The sequence below is a fragment of the Garra rufa genome, chromosome 4, assembly GCF_049309525.1.
Source record: "Garra rufa chromosome 4, GarRuf1.0, whole genome shotgun sequence".
Classification (NCBI taxonomy): Eukaryota; Metazoa; Chordata; class Actinopteri; order Cypriniformes; family Cyprinidae; genus Garra; species Garra rufa.
In genome coordinates this window covers 7,126,177-7,146,603 of record NC_133364.1, presented here as the reverse complement: position 1 = coordinate 7,146,603, position 20,427 = coordinate 7,126,177, and the positions used below count along the sequence as shown (strand labels likewise).

At 38.3% G+C, this 20,427-nt stretch overlaps 2 protein-coding genes across 2 annotated transcripts; one reads left to right on the top strand and one right to left on the bottom strand.

Moving 5' to 3' along the window:
• Nucleotides 1–171: 171 nt before the first annotated feature.
• ccdc167 (coiled-coil domain containing 167) lies at nucleotides 172–1,630 on the top strand. The gene is made up of 4 exons (XM_073838582.1): nucleotides 172–347; nucleotides 561–655; nucleotides 729–781; nucleotides 1,061–1,630. The coding sequence occupies exons 1-4, from the start codon at nucleotides 213–215 to the stop codon at nucleotides 1,162–1,164; spliced, it is 387 nt and encodes a 128-aa protein (XP_073694683.1). The 5' UTR covers nucleotides 172–212; the 3' UTR covers nucleotides 1,165–1,630.
• snap91b (synaptosome associated protein 91b) lies at nucleotides 1,471–20,388 on the bottom strand. The gene is made up of 23 exons (XM_073838583.1): nucleotides 19,530–20,388; nucleotides 16,692–16,834; nucleotides 16,530–16,605; nucleotides 15,889–15,991; nucleotides 15,518–15,611; nucleotides 15,147–15,258; nucleotides 14,951–15,057; nucleotides 14,824–14,865; nucleotides 13,637–13,698; nucleotides 13,417–13,422; nucleotides 13,300–13,312; nucleotides 13,097–13,215; nucleotides 12,898–12,974; nucleotides 12,088–12,102; nucleotides 11,604–11,768; nucleotides 10,318–10,416; nucleotides 8,303–8,374; nucleotides 6,098–6,214; nucleotides 5,804–5,828; nucleotides 5,625–5,691; nucleotides 4,490–4,594; nucleotides 4,278–4,377; nucleotides 1,471–3,145 (listed from the first exon to the last, which is right to left on the bottom strand). Exons 1-22 carry the CDS (start codon nucleotides 19,657–19,659, stop codon nucleotides 4,291–4,293), a joined length of 1,836 nt encoding a protein of 611 aa, XP_073694684.1. The 5' UTR covers nucleotides 19,660–20,388; the 3' UTR covers nucleotides 1,471–3,145; nucleotides 4,278–4,290.
• Between the last annotated feature and the right edge of the window lie 39 nt (nucleotides 20,389–20,427).

Sequence of the window (20,427 nt, the reverse complement as noted above, 5' to 3'; positions counted from 1 at the left end):
AATATAATTAATTAATATTAATTTAATAAATAAGAAATAAAACGCAATCAACGGTAATACACATGCTGTAATTAACTATTTAACTAATTAACGCTGGAAATATTAACTGGGATGAATTTTTTCTAGTTTTTTATAAAAACGATTCGTATAATGGCGCTGTGTCTAATATGAAATGTCACCGCTCCGACAGGTGGCAGTATGAATCTCACCATATGCGGGAAGCAAGTGAGCGAGTAAAGGATTCGTGTACGGAAGTATTTGCTATTCCCAACAGTAAAAGCCTCAGAGCCTCCAAAATGAGTAAATCAAAAACCTCCAAGAAAGAGAAAATAAGTGTGGCAAGCGAGGTAAATGCCGTATTAATATATATGAAATTTGATGCCGTATTATGTGTATGGAATAGCTGACAGATGACCGTACATTTATGTCTACGTACTGTAGATAGAAATCTAAAAATATTTGAAAAGTAAGACATCATAATGTCGCTGTGCCATTCCGAAAAGTATGTAAAAATGTCTCATTTTGGTGTATGTATTGAAATATAATGCTCATATTCTTAGATTGACCGCATTGAGGAGCGCAAATTGCACTGTAAAAACAACCTGGAGAGGGCAGAATTCAGACAGAGAAAAGAGGAGCTCTCAGACAACGACAGGTGATTATGCCAACATCTTTATAAAGACAATGTGCTACAGAAACAGCAAACGAGTCTTTTCATGTACTTTCAGGCTGGCCCTGGACGATGAGATGACCATATTGAATGAAAGAATACAGAAATATGGTGAGTTTCATGGAAAGGTTGGGGGTGTAAAAATACATCAGACAATGAAAATGCAGTGCATTGGTCATAAGATGTATTAATCACTTATACATTTTGTAATAATACCCAGTGTATGGGTTATTACACATACACTATTATTCTAAACTACCTATTTTCATAAACTGTTATGAAGCATAAAATGATGACCACATTTCTTATTTCTTAATGCACTGCATCACTTGGTAAAGAAAATTATTGTGGGAGCAACTTTATATGAGTGTCTTCTGTTTTATTCTTCAGAAAATGAGCTGCAGGTGCTGAGAGGAGAGAACAGGAAGAACATGATGGTGTCTGTCGCTCTGTTAGCCATCAGTGCTCTTTTCTACTACACATTTATATATTAAGAGGTATTTTCTGTCATGCCAAACACTGTCTGAGAATGAGACATGGGGAGTCTGATATCCATTCATACCCATTAGTAGCAACACTGGTTTGTTCAGAGGTTGTGGATTTTCAGTGTCGTTTCAGCCATAAACACATTATGCCATCTTCATCTTGGCCTCGACATGCTGTATTGTCCCATGTTTTGTTTGAGGGTTAAGAGAGAGACATTAGATGCTTGCGCATCAGAAAGAGACACGGAATTGGTATTATGTATGTTTATATGATCCTCATTGTGAAACATTTTACTCAATAATGACTAAATGATGTTTCTCTCCAGATCACTGTTTATTGCATCAACAGGACTAACATGCACAAAGGTGGGAGGGGCAGAGGGTGTTATTCCATCCAAAAATAAAATTTATCAACAAAAATGTTCAGTTGAAATAAAAAACAGCCATCAATAAAATGCAATACTGTCCCATTAAACTGCCGTTCGTCCCTTTGATATCCTTGATACTCGTAGCAAATAGTACTGGTAATACACTCACTTGCAATACACCAAAACACTAGGCAGCCAGGTATATTCAGTTCTATTTTAAAGAAATGGTTAATCAAAAAATCCTTAGGCCATCCAAGATGTAGATGAGTTTGTTTCTTTATGGAAACATGATAAATTTGGCATTACGTCACTTGCTCACCAGTGGATCTTTTGCAGTGAATGGGTGCCGTCAGAATGAGTCCAAACAGCTGATTAAAAAAACATTAGAATAATCCACACAACTCCAGTCCATCAATTAGTTAAAGTTAAAAACATCTTAAGGGTGGTGGATGAGGAGATACCCCCTCACAAAGTAAAGCGCTTTAAGTGCTTGGAAAAGCGCTATATAAATGTAATTATTATTTGTTCTTTACAAACATAAAGCTTTTTGCTTTATGTTAACTGATGGACTGGAGTGGTGTGGATTATTGTGATGTTTTTATCAGCTGTTTGGACTCTCATTCTGACGGCACCTGTTCACATCAGAGGCTCCATTGGTGAGTAAGTGATGTAATGGCCTCAAGGTAGGTACATTGGCAAATTCCAATTTTTGGTCAAACTATTCCTTTAAGACTGATTTGTTGACTTAAGATGTAGGTGAATTTGCTGCTGATAGAATCTGATCTGGCTCAATGGCATCCCCTTTGCACAACAGAGGAATTACATGCTGCGATATTATATTGTACATACTAGCAGGACTCGATCGGCTCAGTGCCTCGTGATGTACACAGACATTTGTACAAATGGGATTACTAACTAGCCATGTAGTATGCAAAGTAAACGTCTGACATAACTAAAATATATTCAACCTTTTTATCTCAAAATAAAGACTAAGGATATTCAAAACAATCTGTCTTTTAAAATATTTTAAAATGCATATGTATTTTCATCAAATAGTCACATGTTGCATGTAACTCACAATCGATAGATACGAAAAGAATAAAATCAGGGCATTGATAAAAACAAACAGTGCGTGAGACACTATCTTAACTCGTAATACGTTGATATTGTTCCCACAGAAGTTGTTCCATGGTCAAAAGATGACTAATACTCGACTGATGATGACACAGACCGGCCCAGTGATATTCACCACAGCAAAAAAACATTTTCCACAGAAAACGTCACACTTTTGATTTGATTTCCCACGGAAAGCGAGCCAGAAAAAATGAATGCACGTCTATCATTAAGAGACCCGCAGATGAACATTCAAGAATGCATCTGCCATTCTCCTCATGTTTCATAGTACTTTTTTTTTTAAATATATAGATCTGAAGTAACTGAGAACATTGAAATACAAACACACGTACACACATGTACTTAGTCACGTTCACGGTTTGTGCTACAACAACAGACAGGGAGGGGAAAGAGAGAGAGAAAAGGAGGGACTGGAGGCCCTGAATGTGATGAATGGAAGAGAGAATACACACGTCTGGTTCATCAGGGCTGCACAATATTTGTGACAACTGCAATAGAGAAAAAAGAAACAGATTTTAGCATATTATACACTGAACACTGAAAATGAAATGGCAAGTAACACATTAAAATTTTTAAGTAGAAAGACTGAAAGACTTTTTAATATATATAAACAGTACTCATTATTATATATATATATATATATATATATATTAGGGATGCACCGAATCCAGATTTTTGGGGTTCGGCCGAATACCGAATCCACTGTTTAAGATTCGGCCGAATCCGAAACCGAATACTGAATCCTACTCGCATCCTTAATCACACGTTTTTAGCTGTGACTGTCCAGCTGCCGTACCTGAAGTTGCTGCATTTTGGCTGCTGTCTGTAGATTCCTTCATGCACAACTCGTATTCTTTTGGATGTTTTAGACGCAAATGTTTTAACATCGGCGATAAGTTGTGTACTGCTTAGGGTCCTTGCCACCACGAGACAAATTGGCATTGCAAATTGAACATAAAGCTCGACTTGAATCGCCTTCTTTTGGTTAAAAGTACTGCCAAACAAAACTTTTTTTGCTTACGAGTTCCATTTTCAGATTCTTACAGCCTACTACATTCGAACGGGTCCTATGTAAACACCTTCACGTAATCAACGGCCGTGTGACGTCGTAGTGCAAGTCTAGGGTTCGGTTTCGGTGGAAAATAAATCTAAGGTTCGGCCGAAACCGAACCCCGTCAAAAAGCCCAGGATTCGGCCGAATCCGAATCCGAATCCTGGATTCGGCCGAATCCGAGTCCGAATCCTGGATTCGGTGCATCCCTAATAAATATATATAAAACAGTTTGCTTAATATTTTTACATTTCTTATTATTATCAAGGTTGAAAACAGTTTAATATTAGTGTAGAATTATTCCAAACTGTTGACGATAGTATGTTCTAAGAAGTTTTCAATTAATACATTTTTAGTCTCAAATATTTACTGTCTATACAGATATTGATTGAATACTGATTGGGCCGTGTTTCAGCCTCTGATAAAACTATTTTCATGTAATTTACATTTTTCATGTAACTGTTTTGTTCTATATTCTTAATATTACAAAAAAGGAAGCAGAATTTCAGCTTGTGTCTGATTGTGTGTCCTGTTGTCACACTGCACATCCCTGCTGTAGTGAAACTTACACCAGCTGCTCATCTACATGAAGTCTTTGATATTGAGGTCAGCAAGAGGGTCTTTAGAAGGGGGAGGCTTCCTGGGACTCTGAGCCATTCCTGGAGACATCTGAATAGGAAACCCACACAAGCGATAATTAAGTATGTGTGTATTTACACATTAAATATTCTTGTCTAAATGACTATATCAGTAAATTCAACTGCATGCATGTCTAAAATACCGGTTGTCCAGGTGCTCCTGCTGCGGGAAACTGTGGCCTCATCATCGGTTGCTGCGCGGCCATCATCGGTGAGCCAGGCATCATGGGAGCAGCTCCTCCACCAGGCTGTGAGTCATAGAGAGACACAGTAAGAGACACATACAGTACGCCTGCACACACACACACACACACACACACACACATAAACACACTCTTACCATGCCAAACGGTGACGGGGATCCCATGACAGGACAGACCCCGAGAGGGGAAGTCTAAGCGGGTGGGAGGGATGGGGGGAAAGGTTAGCACCAAACCACACAGAACAGGACAACACCTGAATAAAATGACTCTACGACAGACACACAGAAGGGAATCTGCACACGCTGGGATGGTGGTTAGCAATTTGATGTAAGTTTGAAATTAAATGTTTTAGGAGGGATGTGCATGCATAGATGTTTAGTAGTATAGGGAAAAAAGAAACAGAGAAGGTCTGACAAGCTCTAAAGCAAAAATAAGTATATATATATATATAGAGAGAGAGAGAGAGAGAGAGAGAGAGAGAAAATCCAACTTCATTTGGATTCTTAGATTCACTTAGCATGATCTATACTATATAGCAAGTCTCAACCAGAAAAATATATTATTGCCTATGCTGTTTATATTAATAATTATACAGTATTACATTATCTCTTTATATAAAGTTGGATATAGAAATTGTCACAAAATAAAAGCTCTAATCTGCTAAATGTGATGTGACTATAAGGTATGAATATATTAGGATATTATGAACATTCAAGTAAATTTGACTTGACTAAATGCTACTCTTGACTTGACTAGAAGTTACTGGCTTTGGTGAAAATAAGATTATTAATTCAAAGTTTGAAACATCCTTTTGAAATATGTAATTAACTAACATTTGGGTACTCCCATGAAGTTTATAATAAGAAATATTTTTAAAATGTATAGTTGATTTTTCAATATTTCAACCCTAATTTCATATATTAGAAAGCGCTGCCTCTTTAGTCCTTTTCTCTTAGCTGATAGGAGCTAAGAGAGAGGCGGGGAGGAGAGGAAACTTGTGATTGGCTGCACGCCGTGCTGCTCAAAGCCATGCTCCACCCCATGCTCCACATCTACAAAACAACACAACATTTACCATGGCAACGCCCCAGCTAGGGGTGGGTACCTGCGCTTGCCAGTTTGCCCCTCCAGCTGCTTCACCCCTGAGAGAAAGTGAGAGAGACAGAAATAGGACAGAAACAGATACACAAATATTTATTTGAAGAGGACAAGGAAATATGGTGAAATAGAGAGTAGGAAGTCACTGTGTCTTACGGTTTCTGGTTCCCCACTGCCAAATCTGAAAGTACAGACACAGAAATGTAATTTTAGAATCTTATGATGCCACAGAAGTAACATTTTTGGTTCCGTAACAACCTTTAAGTGAACAGTTCTAATATACATTTTTTTCCTAGTTTGAAGAACATTTTAAAAACCTAAAGAAACTTTTTCCATTATAAAGAACCTTCTTAAGGTTCTTCATGGAACTATAGATGCCAATAAGGAACCTTTAATTTTAAGACTGTATGATTTTTAAGTGCACCAAATTAAGAGTGTATAGTAACGTACTGCTGGCCATGTTGGCCATAGCTGAGTCCAGATCTCCCATGGGTTTGACCGGTGAGGTGGCCCCTGCTGTCTGTGGAGCCATAGCTGGCATAAGCACATCACCCAATCCATCGAAAGCTTCAAGGGGGAGTGAAGAGTACGAAAAATATAGTGAGCTTGATTTTGAGTAATTGTGAAAAAAAAAAAAACGGGTGCTAAACTGAACGTTAACAACGCTTATACAGTGTGTATCTCTATAGCAACCAGTACATGAAAAATCTTAAAGATGAGAGCAGGAAAAAATAGAGCTGAGCACTATCACTGAATACACTATACACTGACTACACAAACCCACGGACACATTAAACATTTCATCATAACACAAAGTATAAGCATACATTTTAAGGTAAAAAAATTTTTTATATGGTTGCAATAAATCGTCTGGATTAAGTCAGATTCACTGACTAGAAATGCTATTTGTGTGTCGCTGCATGTATAAGCCTGACAGGCGTCTTTTTTCATGTAACAAAGGGTGAGTAATTCCCTCCATTATTTAATGCTGCTTCATATGGCAAAAGATTATGTTGATACATACATTTTTATTGCATTTTCAACTTATTTTCTGTTATATTCAATACACTAATAGTCCGCACTGCTTACATGTGCAGTGTGAATCCTGTAACCTTTTAATATGGTCATTACTCACGCATATGTTGTGAAACAAGCCTAAAATAGCCTACATTAGCTCTAACTGAGCACTGACTAAACAATTTTTGCTTAATATACATTTCTACCATTACTTCCAACATACTGTTGCACAGAATCTCACACTAGAGATCTTTGTAAAGCATCCAAACTTTCATTCATTCATCCACCCATCTTCTAATTTTCTAGCTTTGCTAGCAGTGTTTCAGTTGAATTCACTGAAGTCCTATTCTGCAATGCAGCAATGCACTGTGGGATTGCAGCTGGTGTAGAAGCATCAGAACTCACCAGTAGCACAGGAGGAAGCAAGCAATGACCCAAGAGCCAGATGAAGGGAAGGAGAGAGGGAAAATTAAGAAAAAATGATAAAGAGAGGGAATTTGAAACATTGGAAGGAGAAATGGAAGAAGAACATGATCAGGAAGAAAAGAGTGTCATCAAGCAGAAGAAACAGATCAGATGAGCACAAAAGAGTGAGAGTGAATGAGAGAAAAGAGAGCAGAATTAAGCAGCAAGGCTTTTGGAAGAAGACTTTCTCAGTCCGTGTAAAGCAGAGATGAACGTAAACACCACGCATGAGAAACAGATGGAAACAAAAATGATCTCATCTCAACACGTCAATATCGCCACAACACAACTGAGATGTGACGTGTCTAGACTCCATATGCCACAATAGCACACACACATTACTAAACAAACAAAAAGAAAATAGATTAATCTGAGTTCTCAGTTATGTTTATTGGATAAATGTGAGCATCATATGTATGTTGGAGACTTATGTATCTTTGCAAATCTAAGCAGAGGAGATTGAGATCTCTTCTGAAACTCCACAAGAAAAGAAAAATAAGATTAAGTCTCAACAAAATGGAGGTAGGGTGGAGTGGATTATCGAAAAAAAGTAGGACGGGGACTTCATCGGTTCTATTCATCGGTTGTTGATTGGATGTTGAGATGTGGGCGTGGCAAATGAATGTGATCTTGCAGGGGTGGAGCTTAAGCAGACTATATAATTGGATATCACCAGAGAAAAGACTTGTTTACAAGTTCAAAACACTTAAAACACTTGTTTAAATTAAACATACATGACAAACTGTTCATAATAGATTTATAGCACAATTTATATTTCATGCTGACTTTAAGCACAAGTCTCCTTTTGCTCTCCATCTAATTTCACAGCTTTCAATGAGAAACTACTGAGATCTCATTGATGATTTGTCTTTCCTAAGGGTACGTAAAAGTATTACATTTTCCATGCTATGGACTATGATGGTTGTAACCATGACTGCTTTGGACACCAGACAAAGATTTGGCTGCAGACTCTCAGAAAAAAGGTACCAAACCTTTCAAAAGATACTAATATGTACCTTTAAGGTACCCAATTAAGGATAAGTAAGGTAAAAAGATGTACCTTTTAGCTTTTGTACCTTAGGATACCGGCCCTGTGTACATTTTGTTCTGAGAGTGCAATGAGAATGACACGAAGAAATAGTAAAGAAGTCACAGGGGCTGCAGGTAACATACCCGACATCAGATCTCCTCCTGCAGCTGCTGCGGCCAGGGCGGCTGGTTTGGCCTCTCCAGCGCCCGCAGATTCTGATTCATCCATGAAGCATGAGGGTAAAAAAGTTTAAAGTGAGCCAAAGCCATTACGCTGAGAAACAACCCCAGAGAGAGAAACAGAGAGAGAGAGAGAGAGTGTTATCACACATAAATAAAAGCCAGAAATAGAAATAAACTCACACAAAAGCACACACATACACCTTATTAAAACCTTTTGACCTGTCAGTTCAGGAAATCTCTCACAACTGCTGCCTGGCCCACCAACTATCAGAACAGCTTTAACAGAGTCCACAGCAACCATCTGAGCAAGACATGCAAATCAAACCCCCAGCATGCATACTGGGTAGTTACCAACCCCCAAACAGGTCCACATTTGCCCCGCTGTCTGGCCAGTTGATGGGGGCTGATAGAGCAGTGGCAGGAGGACGAAACACATCTGAAGCACAGGAATGGATTTAGTTGACACCTAAAGTCCAGCTTGTTTAACGTCCATTATTTGAGGAGCAACTTTATGCAACTATGCAAACCAGGACTCAAAAATGCATTAGCAAGTCAGAACCAGAACCTGTTTACTTCATAGATGGTACATAGATAAAGGGTAAGAGTGAAAATAGAAAGGTTTCTAAGTGGGGATAATGTAACTAATGGGTCTTGGAGAAACATAGATGGAGAGTTTGGAAATGATTCAGAAGTAAATAAAGGCCTAAGGGACTGAGAGAAATCAGTTTGTTGGACGGACAGTTCCTTCAGCTGCCCCAGGAGAGAAGCATATTTGGCTCACCTTGAGCAGTCAAGGACAGAATACAGAAAAAAAAACTAAGTACAAGCAAGGCTGAGTGGATGGATTCACTGTAGCGTGTACCTGCTGAAAACAGGTCTAGACTGGGGTTTGGGTCTGTTTTGGGAACAGATGAATCTGGCATGGGATCAAAAAAACCTAAAAACAAAACATTTATAGACATAAACAAAAATAATATTAATACACAACACAAACAAAACCAAATAAATATAGAAAAAGACCAAATAAACCAAACTAAAAGGTACCATATAAAAGTTCCAGTACCCTGGCTAACCCTGTGGAAATGTGTATTTATGCTCTACAATGGCACAGATATCTTCCGTAAAGTGCAAAATTTGTATTCAAACACTGTTGCCTTTAAAGAATAGTCCACCCAAAAATGAAAACTCTGTCATCATTAACTCAGCCTCATGTTGTTTCAAACCTGTATGCATTTGTGTCTCCAGAATTCTGGTAACCGAGAAGCTTCAGTTCCCAACTTTTGTTATCAACATTCATCAGAATATCTTCTTTTACATTCTACAGAAAAGGTTTGGAACAACATGAGGAAGTGGGTCTTGCTAAATTTCTGGCCTAAGGGGGTTTACCAGCAAACAGGTCTATTGTCGGGGCTGGGGAAGCAGCGGGGGCTACAGTGTTGGTGGTGGTGGAGACAGACGCCTGGACAGTAGTTGGCGCCACTGAGCTAAAGAGAGAGTTACTGTCATCTACTGGCTGCATGGAGAACAGGTCCAACTGTAGAGAGTTATCAGCAGTACCAGCCGCTGGAGCGAAGGGATCTACCGGGAAAAGAGGATGAGCTTTTAAAAACATCCAGACTCTGAAAGACTTATAATTTATTATATAAAGTCATCATGAGGATGAAATTTGAGAGAAGGAAGAATAAGAAAGAAAGTGGAAGTTTTCTGCCTGTGGCTCCTGGAGAACAGCTTCGATGTTCAAAAACTATTGCCCTAGCAACACAGATAGCAATCACCATGGCAACACCGATGCCAATCCAGAAAACTCAACATTGACCAGAGGACACTTCATTAGGAGCAGAGCCTGCAGAAGAGGCTCTGTGAGATGCTTCAAAACGGTTAATGAAACACTCGCAACCAAACACACGCACTCCCTAATCCATTTTAAGGCGACATTCTCACATAAACATATATGCACATGAACTGTTGTCACCCACCGGTTGGCGCGGTGCCGTCGGCAGCAGGGGTGGGCGTGGTTGCTGCGGCCCCACCCTCTGCAGCAGCAGCTGTTTCAGCCGCAGGGGCAGCAAACACATCTGGAGTAGCGCACACGAGGGCCAAAGGGATGGTGTATAATAACCAAAGAAACAGAGGAAAGTGGAAGTAGAGAGTAAATAGCAAAGAGAAAGAGAAAGAAACAACAGTGTCAGAGTCAGTGTCATGCAGAGTTTGAACGCAAAGACGTTTTGCATTGAAAAAACTTAAAACTATAGCTCTATCCCAATTCAGGGGCTGCATCCTTCGAAAGCTGCATTCTAAGACTGAATATTTCATAAGAGTTATTTCAAAGGCTTTTATAAATGCCATTCATTTCCGTGGCCACAAAGGATACAAATTTGCGACTCAGACTATCCCAAGATTCATTTCGTGCTGGTAATGACAGGATTATTTTTAAAAGAGAGCTAGATATTTTGTAGCGATTTTATAGTTTTTATTATGTACATAGATGAATAAAGGTGAGCATATTTAGACAGGTGGGTTTGTCTTATGATGCAGCCCCTGAATTGGGACACAGCTTACATCTTGCACTCTTTATAAAACTATTAATGATAATAGTAACAATAATGTCAGTATGAAATATGCCCATTTTACTTTCATAAAGTTTATTGTGACATACTTCCAGAATATTCAACCATAAAAAGAATATGAATATGACTTGATCTTACCAGTTTAAATAATTATTAAACTGGTAAGATTCTAGAAATTTGCATTATCCACAATAGTAGTCTATAATGTTTACAAAATATCTGTTGATTAACATTAACTGATAATAACCCATGCCAAAACCAAAAAATGAAAGTCATTTCAGATGTGTGTTTTTTTTAACTGGAACTTGCTCTAGGACTGACTTTAAACCTATTTGCAGTGCTGAATTTAAAAACTGTAAAAGAAAAAAAACAAAGATTATTCTTACTGTGCTGTTTGCAAACATACACATTGGAATAATCAAATGATTATAATTCATAGATATGAAGCAGTGATGACAAATGAATGTCATATGAAAACTGCAGAAGATATAAATGGAAGATATAAAGTAGAAGAAAGGAAATGAAGAAATGAGAATCACTAGATTTCTACTGCGGACACAAATGGTGGAGCAATGGTGACTATAGACTTCACAAATGAAGCACAAACTGTGATTTTAATCTAATCTTTTATGTTCTTCCTCTGTTTCAGAATGTGGCACAGCCTTTTCCCTCAGAAAAATCTTCTCACTACTGACCTCCGAGGAGATCCGCTGAGCCGGAGGAAGCACCGGCAGCGGAAGGAGGAGGAGCCAAAGAAACGGCTGCCTCAGCGGCCGTGGTGGTGGGCGTGGCTGAGGAGTTGGAGTCTACGGCAAGGGTTGGGTCAGGAAGGAGAGTCTCTGTAGTAAGGGAGCCTATTTCTGCATAGCCACGCCCCCAGTGGACCAATATAAACACAACGTAAATCAACAGATAACCAGAAAAGGAACCATAGAAGAGGGTAAGAGCAAAAGAGAGAGAGAAAGAGAGATTCTACTGAGCAAAGACTGAGGGATTGACACAGAGATGTTAAATGGACTTTAGGAGGCTAGGTTTGTCATAGTTAGGACTGTCATAACTCTAATTTCAGTTCTCCAGATGAACTATAACAAATGTTTATTAAAGTGAATGAGACATTTAACACATCAAATTAGATGAAAACACCTAATTAACATAAAATGAATGGCCAATAATGCTTACCTGAGCCCAGCAGATCTAATGTGATAGCAGCCCATGAGAGAGAAAGAAAAAGATATTTAGATCAAGCATTAATTAAGAGTTTGTTATGAGGAATATAAAACAGGTGCTTTCACTTGGGAAATTTCTGAGTTAAAGGTCTGCTACCGACGTCAGTTTTTTACATTACTTTGGGTTTGTGCTCAAGTTTGGTTTTGTAAAGGATCAATGTTAAATTAAAATATATCTAATTTACTTTAACACTTTTACAAAATTGTGAATACTTTACTGGATAAATCAAGTCCTACAGTTTTTTCTTGCTGGATGACCTGTTTCACTCTAAAATATGTCAAATTACTGAAGTGAAATGGGTTGTGAATGCTGTTTCATGTTTATGAGATACATTAATATTATGCATATTTTATGGTTTCATATTGAAGTAACCCAGTTTGAGCATTCTGGCACATACTCCAACATCTTTGAGTCAGACCTCAGCAAAGCCATGCATCCAAGTTTACATTTTTATAAAAATAAAAATTAGTGATTTGGGGTTTGCGTTGGGTTGGCCTCGAAATACACAAATTTTGGCTAATGCTATTTAAGTATTATTTATATATTATTGTAGTTAAAAATTTTTTTAGCTTTCAGTTAGTAATTTTGACATTTCAAGGCAATATTATTCATTTCCATTTAATTTAAGTTTTCTGTTGAATATTTTATTTCAGCTTTGTTTCAAATAACAAAAATGTTTTTTATTAGTTCTATCTTTAGCTCACAGTACTGACACTGGTTTGAGCTGCAGAGTGCGTATGTGTGTATGTGTTTGGATTGTACCTCCCCAAGATGTGGGAGCAGCTGATGCTCCTGTAGAAGGTCCAGAGGAAGACAACGGGTCCAGATCCAGCAGAGAACTACAGTGAGACAGATAAAAAAAATTGTAAACATATGAAAGCTGTATGTTCAGATATTATCTGTTGTTCTGATTAGCATTTATTCAGACAGGAAGTGAAGTCTGGTTACTTGGGTCACTCACTCAGTGGCAGTTTCGGCGGCAGCAGGTGCGGCCTCAGCACGCGGCGGCTCCAAAGTGGGGACGGCAGGGGCTGATTTGGCGGGAGTGGAGGTTGGAGACACATTATTGGTGGGTGATCCCTAAAACATAACACAGAGCAACAGATTGAGCATATGTGTGTGATGGCTATAAAAAAAAATAAAACCATAAATGTGCCTGCTTACCTTTGTGGGTGACCTGAAGGAAACAAGTTGAGACAACAAGATATAAATGAACAGATTATTTTATATAAAAACAATAGGACTGATGAAAATGTCTGGGATTACTTAAAACATACTCACCCTTCCCTGAACAAACCATTGCAGGAGGAGGAAAAGAACATAAATTAGGATTGATATTTCTTATCCAAAGGGATTTACAGTAGAAAAACTAAGAGACAAGCCATCATTATGTGCCTATCTCAGGTTTCTCTATCAAATAATATGCGACATTTAATTTTCAAGTAAGTTACGTCCTCACTGACATTTATAGTGATTTAGAAAGAGTTTAGGGATCCCATACCCTTTTTTCCCCTCTAGACTGTTCATATGTGCCTCCAGAGATTCCAGAATACTGCTGGGAGCCTAAAAACAGCAGAATAAAGTACACACGCATATGATGAGAAAAGGAAAGCAGTATACAATACAAATATCATCACAGCATATTGGATTTCAATATCTCCACAGCAAATTCAAACAATAAAACACCACATCAAAACCCGGTGAAAACCTTTACCTAAAGCACACAGCACTGCAAAATCAGCTCAAAGTACAAACTGTTGGACATAACTGGACTTTAGTGCATTGCTTTTCTCAGCTTCTGAACAAAAGTCTAACTATGATGTGACCACTTGGTCTTAGAGAGAAATTCAAGTCACAAAAAAGTCACTTGCATAGCTTCATTCAACTCTTCAGCTTCACAATAGTAACAGGTAATTAACAGGGTTAATATTGCATTACTTTGATTTTAGCTGTAAAGCAGCTCTACGGAGTACAATAGTGTCATTATTCAGCTCAATTCAGCTTCAATGTTGATTCATTTCTGTCCAATAACAGTGTTATTGTTGCAAAATTCATCAATTATGAAACAAGTTACAGCTAAAAACCAGCTCTAGACACTACTTTCATTATTCAGCTCAATTCAGTTCCCGTTTTTGTGTTCCCATCCACTAGTGTCAGTAAAGTTAGATACATGATATGTTCTGAACATTAATTGTCATTTAGGGACACCTTTTAGGAATGGAAAGGTAGAAACACATCTTATATGAGCTCTTTTTATTGCTCTAATACTAGTGTTTTGTGACTAGCCTTGTCAGAAAGGGCTTCTGGAAAAGCAATGCACTGAGAAGCAGACTGCGTCCTGTATCAGTTACCATGGTTACCGGCTCTTCGTTGCTGCAGTCTTTAAAGGGACAGTCTTCATTGTCTGAATCTGCTAGGTCTGCAACTACGCCAGGGTGCAAACACTGGGAATCCCCACCGGAAGGCGTTTTGATAATGACTCTCAGTTAGAATGGATGAAAAGCTCTTTGACACTCACACCAGCTTTAGTTAATTATTTCAAAAGGTTCTTCCTATGCTATTAAGTTTTAGAAGCCATTTACATCAATACTTGACCTGATTCTAATATTAATTAAGAGCTAGGTGACACACCAACAAATGGCATGTATGAAAGAGCAAATGTTTGTTTCATGTGCATAGCTGACTTACATATGAGATGTCAGGGATGTCATTCTTATCCACTCCTACTTGCTGCAACAGAAACACAGTAATTATATAGTGAATTGATATTCTATACAAATATTTGAATTAAACACATCACTGCTTCTGGCCTTACCTCAGCAATTTTCATGAACTCTGCAATTTTGGTCACCCGGGTCAGAAACTTCTTATAAATGTCCAGAGAATCCTTGCACTCAGACTTCTTCATTTTGAAATATTTCTCTGTATAATTAAAAACAGACACATTAGTTTTAGGGGAAAAAATTATGTTTAAAATATTTAGAGATAAAAAAAATGAAATGATAACATACCTAATAAATTGATGATGCCATCATTGTAGGAGGCGAAGAGTTTTATCAGATCCTTAAAGAGAAGCAAGAATGCTGCATTTATGATGCCGTTGTTCAAGTCTTTAGGATGAACCTGAGAAAAAAGATGGTGGAAGGACAAAGAACAAGACAAAAGGGAGTATTTAAAACAGTAATGTGAACAATAAAGTAGAGTTTGACCTTCTGTTCTTGACCAAATAATGATAAAGCATATTTAAATAAGTACAACCAAGTTGACAAACTGGTGCAAGAACAAAATCAGTGGTAAAACCACAATCATTAGACATAAACCTGGACTGCTCAATCTCAGACATTCTTCTTTTGTCTTAGACATTGTGGGAGGTGTTACTCACATCAAACTCCAGCAGTGTGTCCACTTGAGTCTGAAGGGCAGGCATGGCCTTCAAGAGCTTGTCAGGAGCCATAGTCCTCATCACACCATCAGCTCTGAGTGCACACACACATACACACACCACATAAGACTGATGGTTTATAGTTTGTGAGTCTTGAGAAATCATCCTTTCATTCTCTCTAACTTAAAGATGACATTATCTTTGTGTTCTGTAAGTGTAACAGCTCTGGGAGTATCTGAAGTATTTCTAACGTTCACATTAGCAGCATCATGCTGTTTAAAATGCACTGACATAATATGTAATAGCTTGGAATTAACTAGTGTCTAAATGTTGCTAATGTGTCCTTCTATTCCCAGAATCCATCGACTTACCCCTTCTTAACTCGAGTGAAGTCGAAGGCCATTGCGCGGTAAGCATATGCTTTCTCGTTCAAATACCGTGCATATCGTCTGATGAATGTAGACATGTCATAGCCTTGGAGACAGAAAAGGAAAAACAGGAGCCATGGTTGACATTAACAATACAAATATCAAATTTAAAGCAATTTACTTTTATAGACTGGCTAAACAAGTTAAGAATTAAAGGAATAGTTCACTCAAAAATGAAAACATGCTGATTTTTTTTTTTTTTTTGTGGGAACAGATTTGGAGAAATTGCTTAGCAATGGATCCTGTGCGGTGGATGGGTGCCGTTAGAATTACAGTTCAAACAGCTGATAAAAACATCATAATAATCCACAAGTAATTCACATCACTCCAGTTTGGATTACTTGTGGATTATTATTATGTTGTTTTTATCAGCTCTTTGGACTCTCATTCACTACAGATAATCCATTGCTAAGCAATTTCTCCATATCTGTTCCCATCAAGAAACAAAGTCATCTACATCTTGGATGGCCTGAAGGTGAGTGACTACATTTTCATCATTTTCATTTTGGGTGTAAAATTCAAATTTAATTGAAGTTTATGTGTCTACATCAATTTAACTCACACACAAATGTACAGAAACTCACCATGGGAGCCTGTTTTGTCAATAAAGTTGCTGAGATTAAACAGGGAAGTCCTTGAGGCCAAATACTGTATGAATCTCTGTAGCAATTTAAAAAAAGGAGACAGTATTTTAGTATTCAACATCTTAACAGTTCAAAAATGTAAACAGTAACATAGAGCCTAACCTCATTGCCGTAGATGCAGATGTGGTGGGTCGTGGTTAGAGCTTTGAACACGACCACCCAGCTGGCATTAGTGGATCTTTCGAATAGTGTGTCAGCCATCTGAGGGATGTTCACGTTTGTCTCGTTGGTGGCTGAGATCAGATCTGCACACAAAAAAAACACACATTTACCACTACAGCGCTATGCACTGCAATGTATATGAAGGACTTTGAGAGCTTGATGATTATTGAACCAGCAGACAGATTCTCAAGGGGAAAATTCATATCCACAATTGCATTAAGGAAGGAAGAAACAGCCCCACAGAGATAAACAACAATATGACTGTGCATTTTTCTTATTGCATGAATTGGAATGCATAAGGAACAGAATGACAGAAATGTTCTAGTCAGACAGACTGAGTTCATTCAATATTTTCGTCAACAAAAGCAAAAGAAATCAAATATGTGTCAAGAAAATCTGGTTTGCCTGGTTTGTTGTTTAGAAACATACTGTATACAGTATACAGAGTGTGAAGATAATCACACTTGACAGGTCTAAATAAAGTCATTTCAAGATATCAACCACACACAAAATACCACTGTAAAATTAACTACTTTCTAACACAATATTAGTTTCCAGTCAAATGGTACAAAAGAAACAGAACTGAAAAATGAGTGAACACATGAAAACATTTAAGAAATCTTACGATACCATTAAGATTTCATTGTCCCTAAATACTCAGTACTTTATTCCCATTATTCTAAATGGTGATTAGCATGAATTAAAGATATTTCTCATTTAAATAGTATATCATTATTATTTGCATTTGGAAGTTTGGTGAAAAACAATGCACAAAAATCGTAATAGTCATAAAACAGTAAGCAATATAAATATTTTTGATTTGGAGTGCAGAATGACCCTGAAATCTTCTTGATAGGCTTCCCAACTGAGCTTGTCTTAAATACCATATAACATTGTGCTCAGGGTGCCAAAATGTTAGTCATGACTGCAAGAGAACACACTGCAGTGGAGTTAAGAAGCCAAGAATAGTTCAGATTAAAACACACACTGAGATACAGTGTGTTAACACTAGTGCAATGTGTTGCTATGTAACATCATAATATATTGGAGTATATGGCAGCAGTCCCTGTACATATGTAGGTTATGAATATGTGAGCAGGTGCAGCTCATTGGGATTATGGAATTGCTCAAGACGCCGTGCCTCATGTGACCGGATTACAGGCAGTGTAAATACAGACACATTGCAAACACACACATACACACATGCACAGTCATCTACTAGGCCACATTAGTGTGAGCACATGGCTAAATGGCTGCTTGGGTCTCATTTCTACTGTATAAGATGCAACAACATACATATTAATCCTGCCAAATATAATATAGAAAATGCATCTAACAAAATTGCATTCATATTAAATTCAACTCTTAGGAAGCAGCACTTAATAACTATTTTAATGTACCTTAAAGGAATAGTTCACACAAAAATAAAGATTTGCTGAAAATGTGCTCAATCTGAAACCCAGTTAGTTTCTTCATCATATTTGGAGAAATTTACTAAATTTTTCACTGAAGAAAGCAATAATGTGGATAGCAGACTCATATTTTAGCCAGAAGCAATGGTTTGAGGTTAAAATGCCTTAATGATCGATTTATTTTTTAAAAACACAGCTTTTCACTTCGCAAGATGTTAATTGATGGACTGGAGTGGTGTGGATAACTTGTGGATTATTGTGATGTTTTTATCAGCTGTTTGGATTCTCACCCATTCACTGCAGAGGATCCACTGGTGAGCAAGTGATGTCATGCTAAATTTCTCCAAATCTGCTCTGATGAAGATACAAACTCATCTACATCTTGGGTAAGTACATTTTCAACAGATTTAAATTTTTGGGTGAACTATTCCTTTACCTTCACTCTTTTAATTCAAGGCAAATGCGGCCTGGCCATCTTAGAATGAAGACCGTCTTGTGCATGTCATCATGATGTCACTCACTCCTCCCCCTTCCCCAATAATCTACTTCAGTTTCCATGACAACCTAACCAACACCCCTTACACCTTCCAATTCAACCGACAAATGCCTGGACTAGTGAGACAAAAACTCATCAAACACATTTCTGTCATAAACACCTGACTCTATATAAGTCAAATGAGTTTGTTTCTGTGCCATGAATGGTGCACCTTTTCACAGGTGCTAAACTGTGCCAAGGCGAAGCAGATTTCTTAATTCATGGAATTTAAGGAGAGCCTAAAGTGGGCTGTGATATCAGGAAGCATCTTATGCACCATGTGGGATTCCCTGCTGAATGGATTGCTAATATTCACACACACAAGGCTTTTGATTCCTCTGCTTGCATACCAGTGTCCTCACCTTTGGCTTTGTAAATAATACATGCATGCTTTGGCTGATCGATTTATAATTCAGAAGGCCTTCTCCTGCAGGACACACAGCTTGAGGCCAACATGAAGATGCTTTGTAGCCTCTCTGTCCTGTCTAAATGCACTTGTTTTTTTCTTATGTTTTCTCAGTTCGAGACAAACCACCCACATAAAGACACTTAGGGGTATTTTCTGTGCTGTCAATTTGCCTTCAAGCAGCTGCATACACACTGACACACTAAGCTCCTTATATACAATGCACCCTAAAAAGGCAGGTTTTCCATTTACAGAATTGCAACTGGTAGCAAACAGCCTCGTTGAGAGCAAACCATGCATTATGCAGAGCCCTGTGCCAACTGTACGGTAAACACAGCTTCATTATTGAATACATTGGACTGTGGTGCTGAACTGGACAGCGCCAGGTCTTAGGAATGAGGGTGAGTGTAAAATGTCTCACTTACAATCCAGGTGCTTCTTCTTGGGCGCCATCACCTCGTGCGTGGTGGCTTTGCAAACGGCACGAGCCACATCGGATCCTGTGAGCTGGTACTGCGCCGCGGCAATGCGATCCGTCAAAGTCTGTCCCGACATTTTCTCCCGGTAGCGTCGACAACCACCTCAAGAAACAACTTCAGGGGGAAGGACAGCCGAAATGCATATGATATTCGCCGACAAAAAAGAGACGGAATCCAAGGTGGCTCTCTAGAAACTGACAATGTCGATTTCTCGTTTCGGTTTCCAACCAGAGCGGCTGAATCTGCGTATTTAAAAGCACAAAATATATATTTTCAATAGAATCCTTTAAAAAAAAAATCCCTCTTAGGCGTCTAGCATGGGTTGGTTTCAGCACCCTGGATAATGCCTCTATTACGTAACGCCCTACGACGAGCTATTTTCTGGCTCTCGTGAGAAATAAATAATCAAATTATTACGTGAAACTGTCACCTTTGATTATCATGTGTATTAAAAACACCATATAGCCGAAAAGACAGCGTTTTGTGTTCAATGTGTTCCTTTTGCGATGAAATTAACAAAATAATCGCATAGAAACGAGTTGTAAAAACGCTCCGTTGATTAATCCTCTACTATAAACCTGTTCGGGATTCCGGAGCCTCGATAATATTCGGTCGTGGTCTGTCCTTCCCGTCCGGTCGGATGATGATGGTGATGATGACGTGTCTCTTTCCAGCCTTTTCAAGGGCGGGAGTTTGAAGACAAGTATATTTTCACGTTTCAGTGCTATATCGTGTAAATCTTGAATATTTTAGTTGCTTATTTTTCTGGTAATGCAGGTTACGGTCCTGCCTCTTCGGTGGTCGGTGGACCTGGTCAGGTGACGCATACCGGGCTCTTAAAGGG

Excerpts from the sequence above, each read along its gene's own strand:
- snap91b (XM_073838583.1), bottom strand. The coding sequence starts at position 19,659 with ATGTCGGGACAGACTTTGACGGATCGCATTGCCGCGGCGCAGTACCAG. Across the intron at positions 15,058-15,146 it reads TGGCATCATCAATTTATTAG|AGAAATATTTCAAAATGAAG; the intron begins GTATGTTATCAT and ends TTAATTATACAG. Across the intron at positions 5,829-6,097 it reads TATGGCCAACATGGCCAGCA|ATTTGGCAGTGGGGAACCAG; the intron begins GTACGTTACTAT and ends CTGTACTTTCAG.
- ccdc167 (XM_073838582.1), top strand. The coding sequence starts at position 213 with ATGCGGGAAGCAAGTGAGCGAGTAAAGGATTCGTGTACGGAAGTATTT. Across the intron at positions 348-560 it reads AAATAAGTGTGGCAAGCGAG|ATTGACCGCATTGAGGAGCG; the intron begins GTAAATGCCGTA and ends TCATATTCTTAG. Across the intron at positions 656-728 it reads GAGCTCTCAGACAACGACAG|GCTGGCCCTGGACGATGAGA; the intron begins GTGATTATGCCA and ends ATGTACTTTCAG.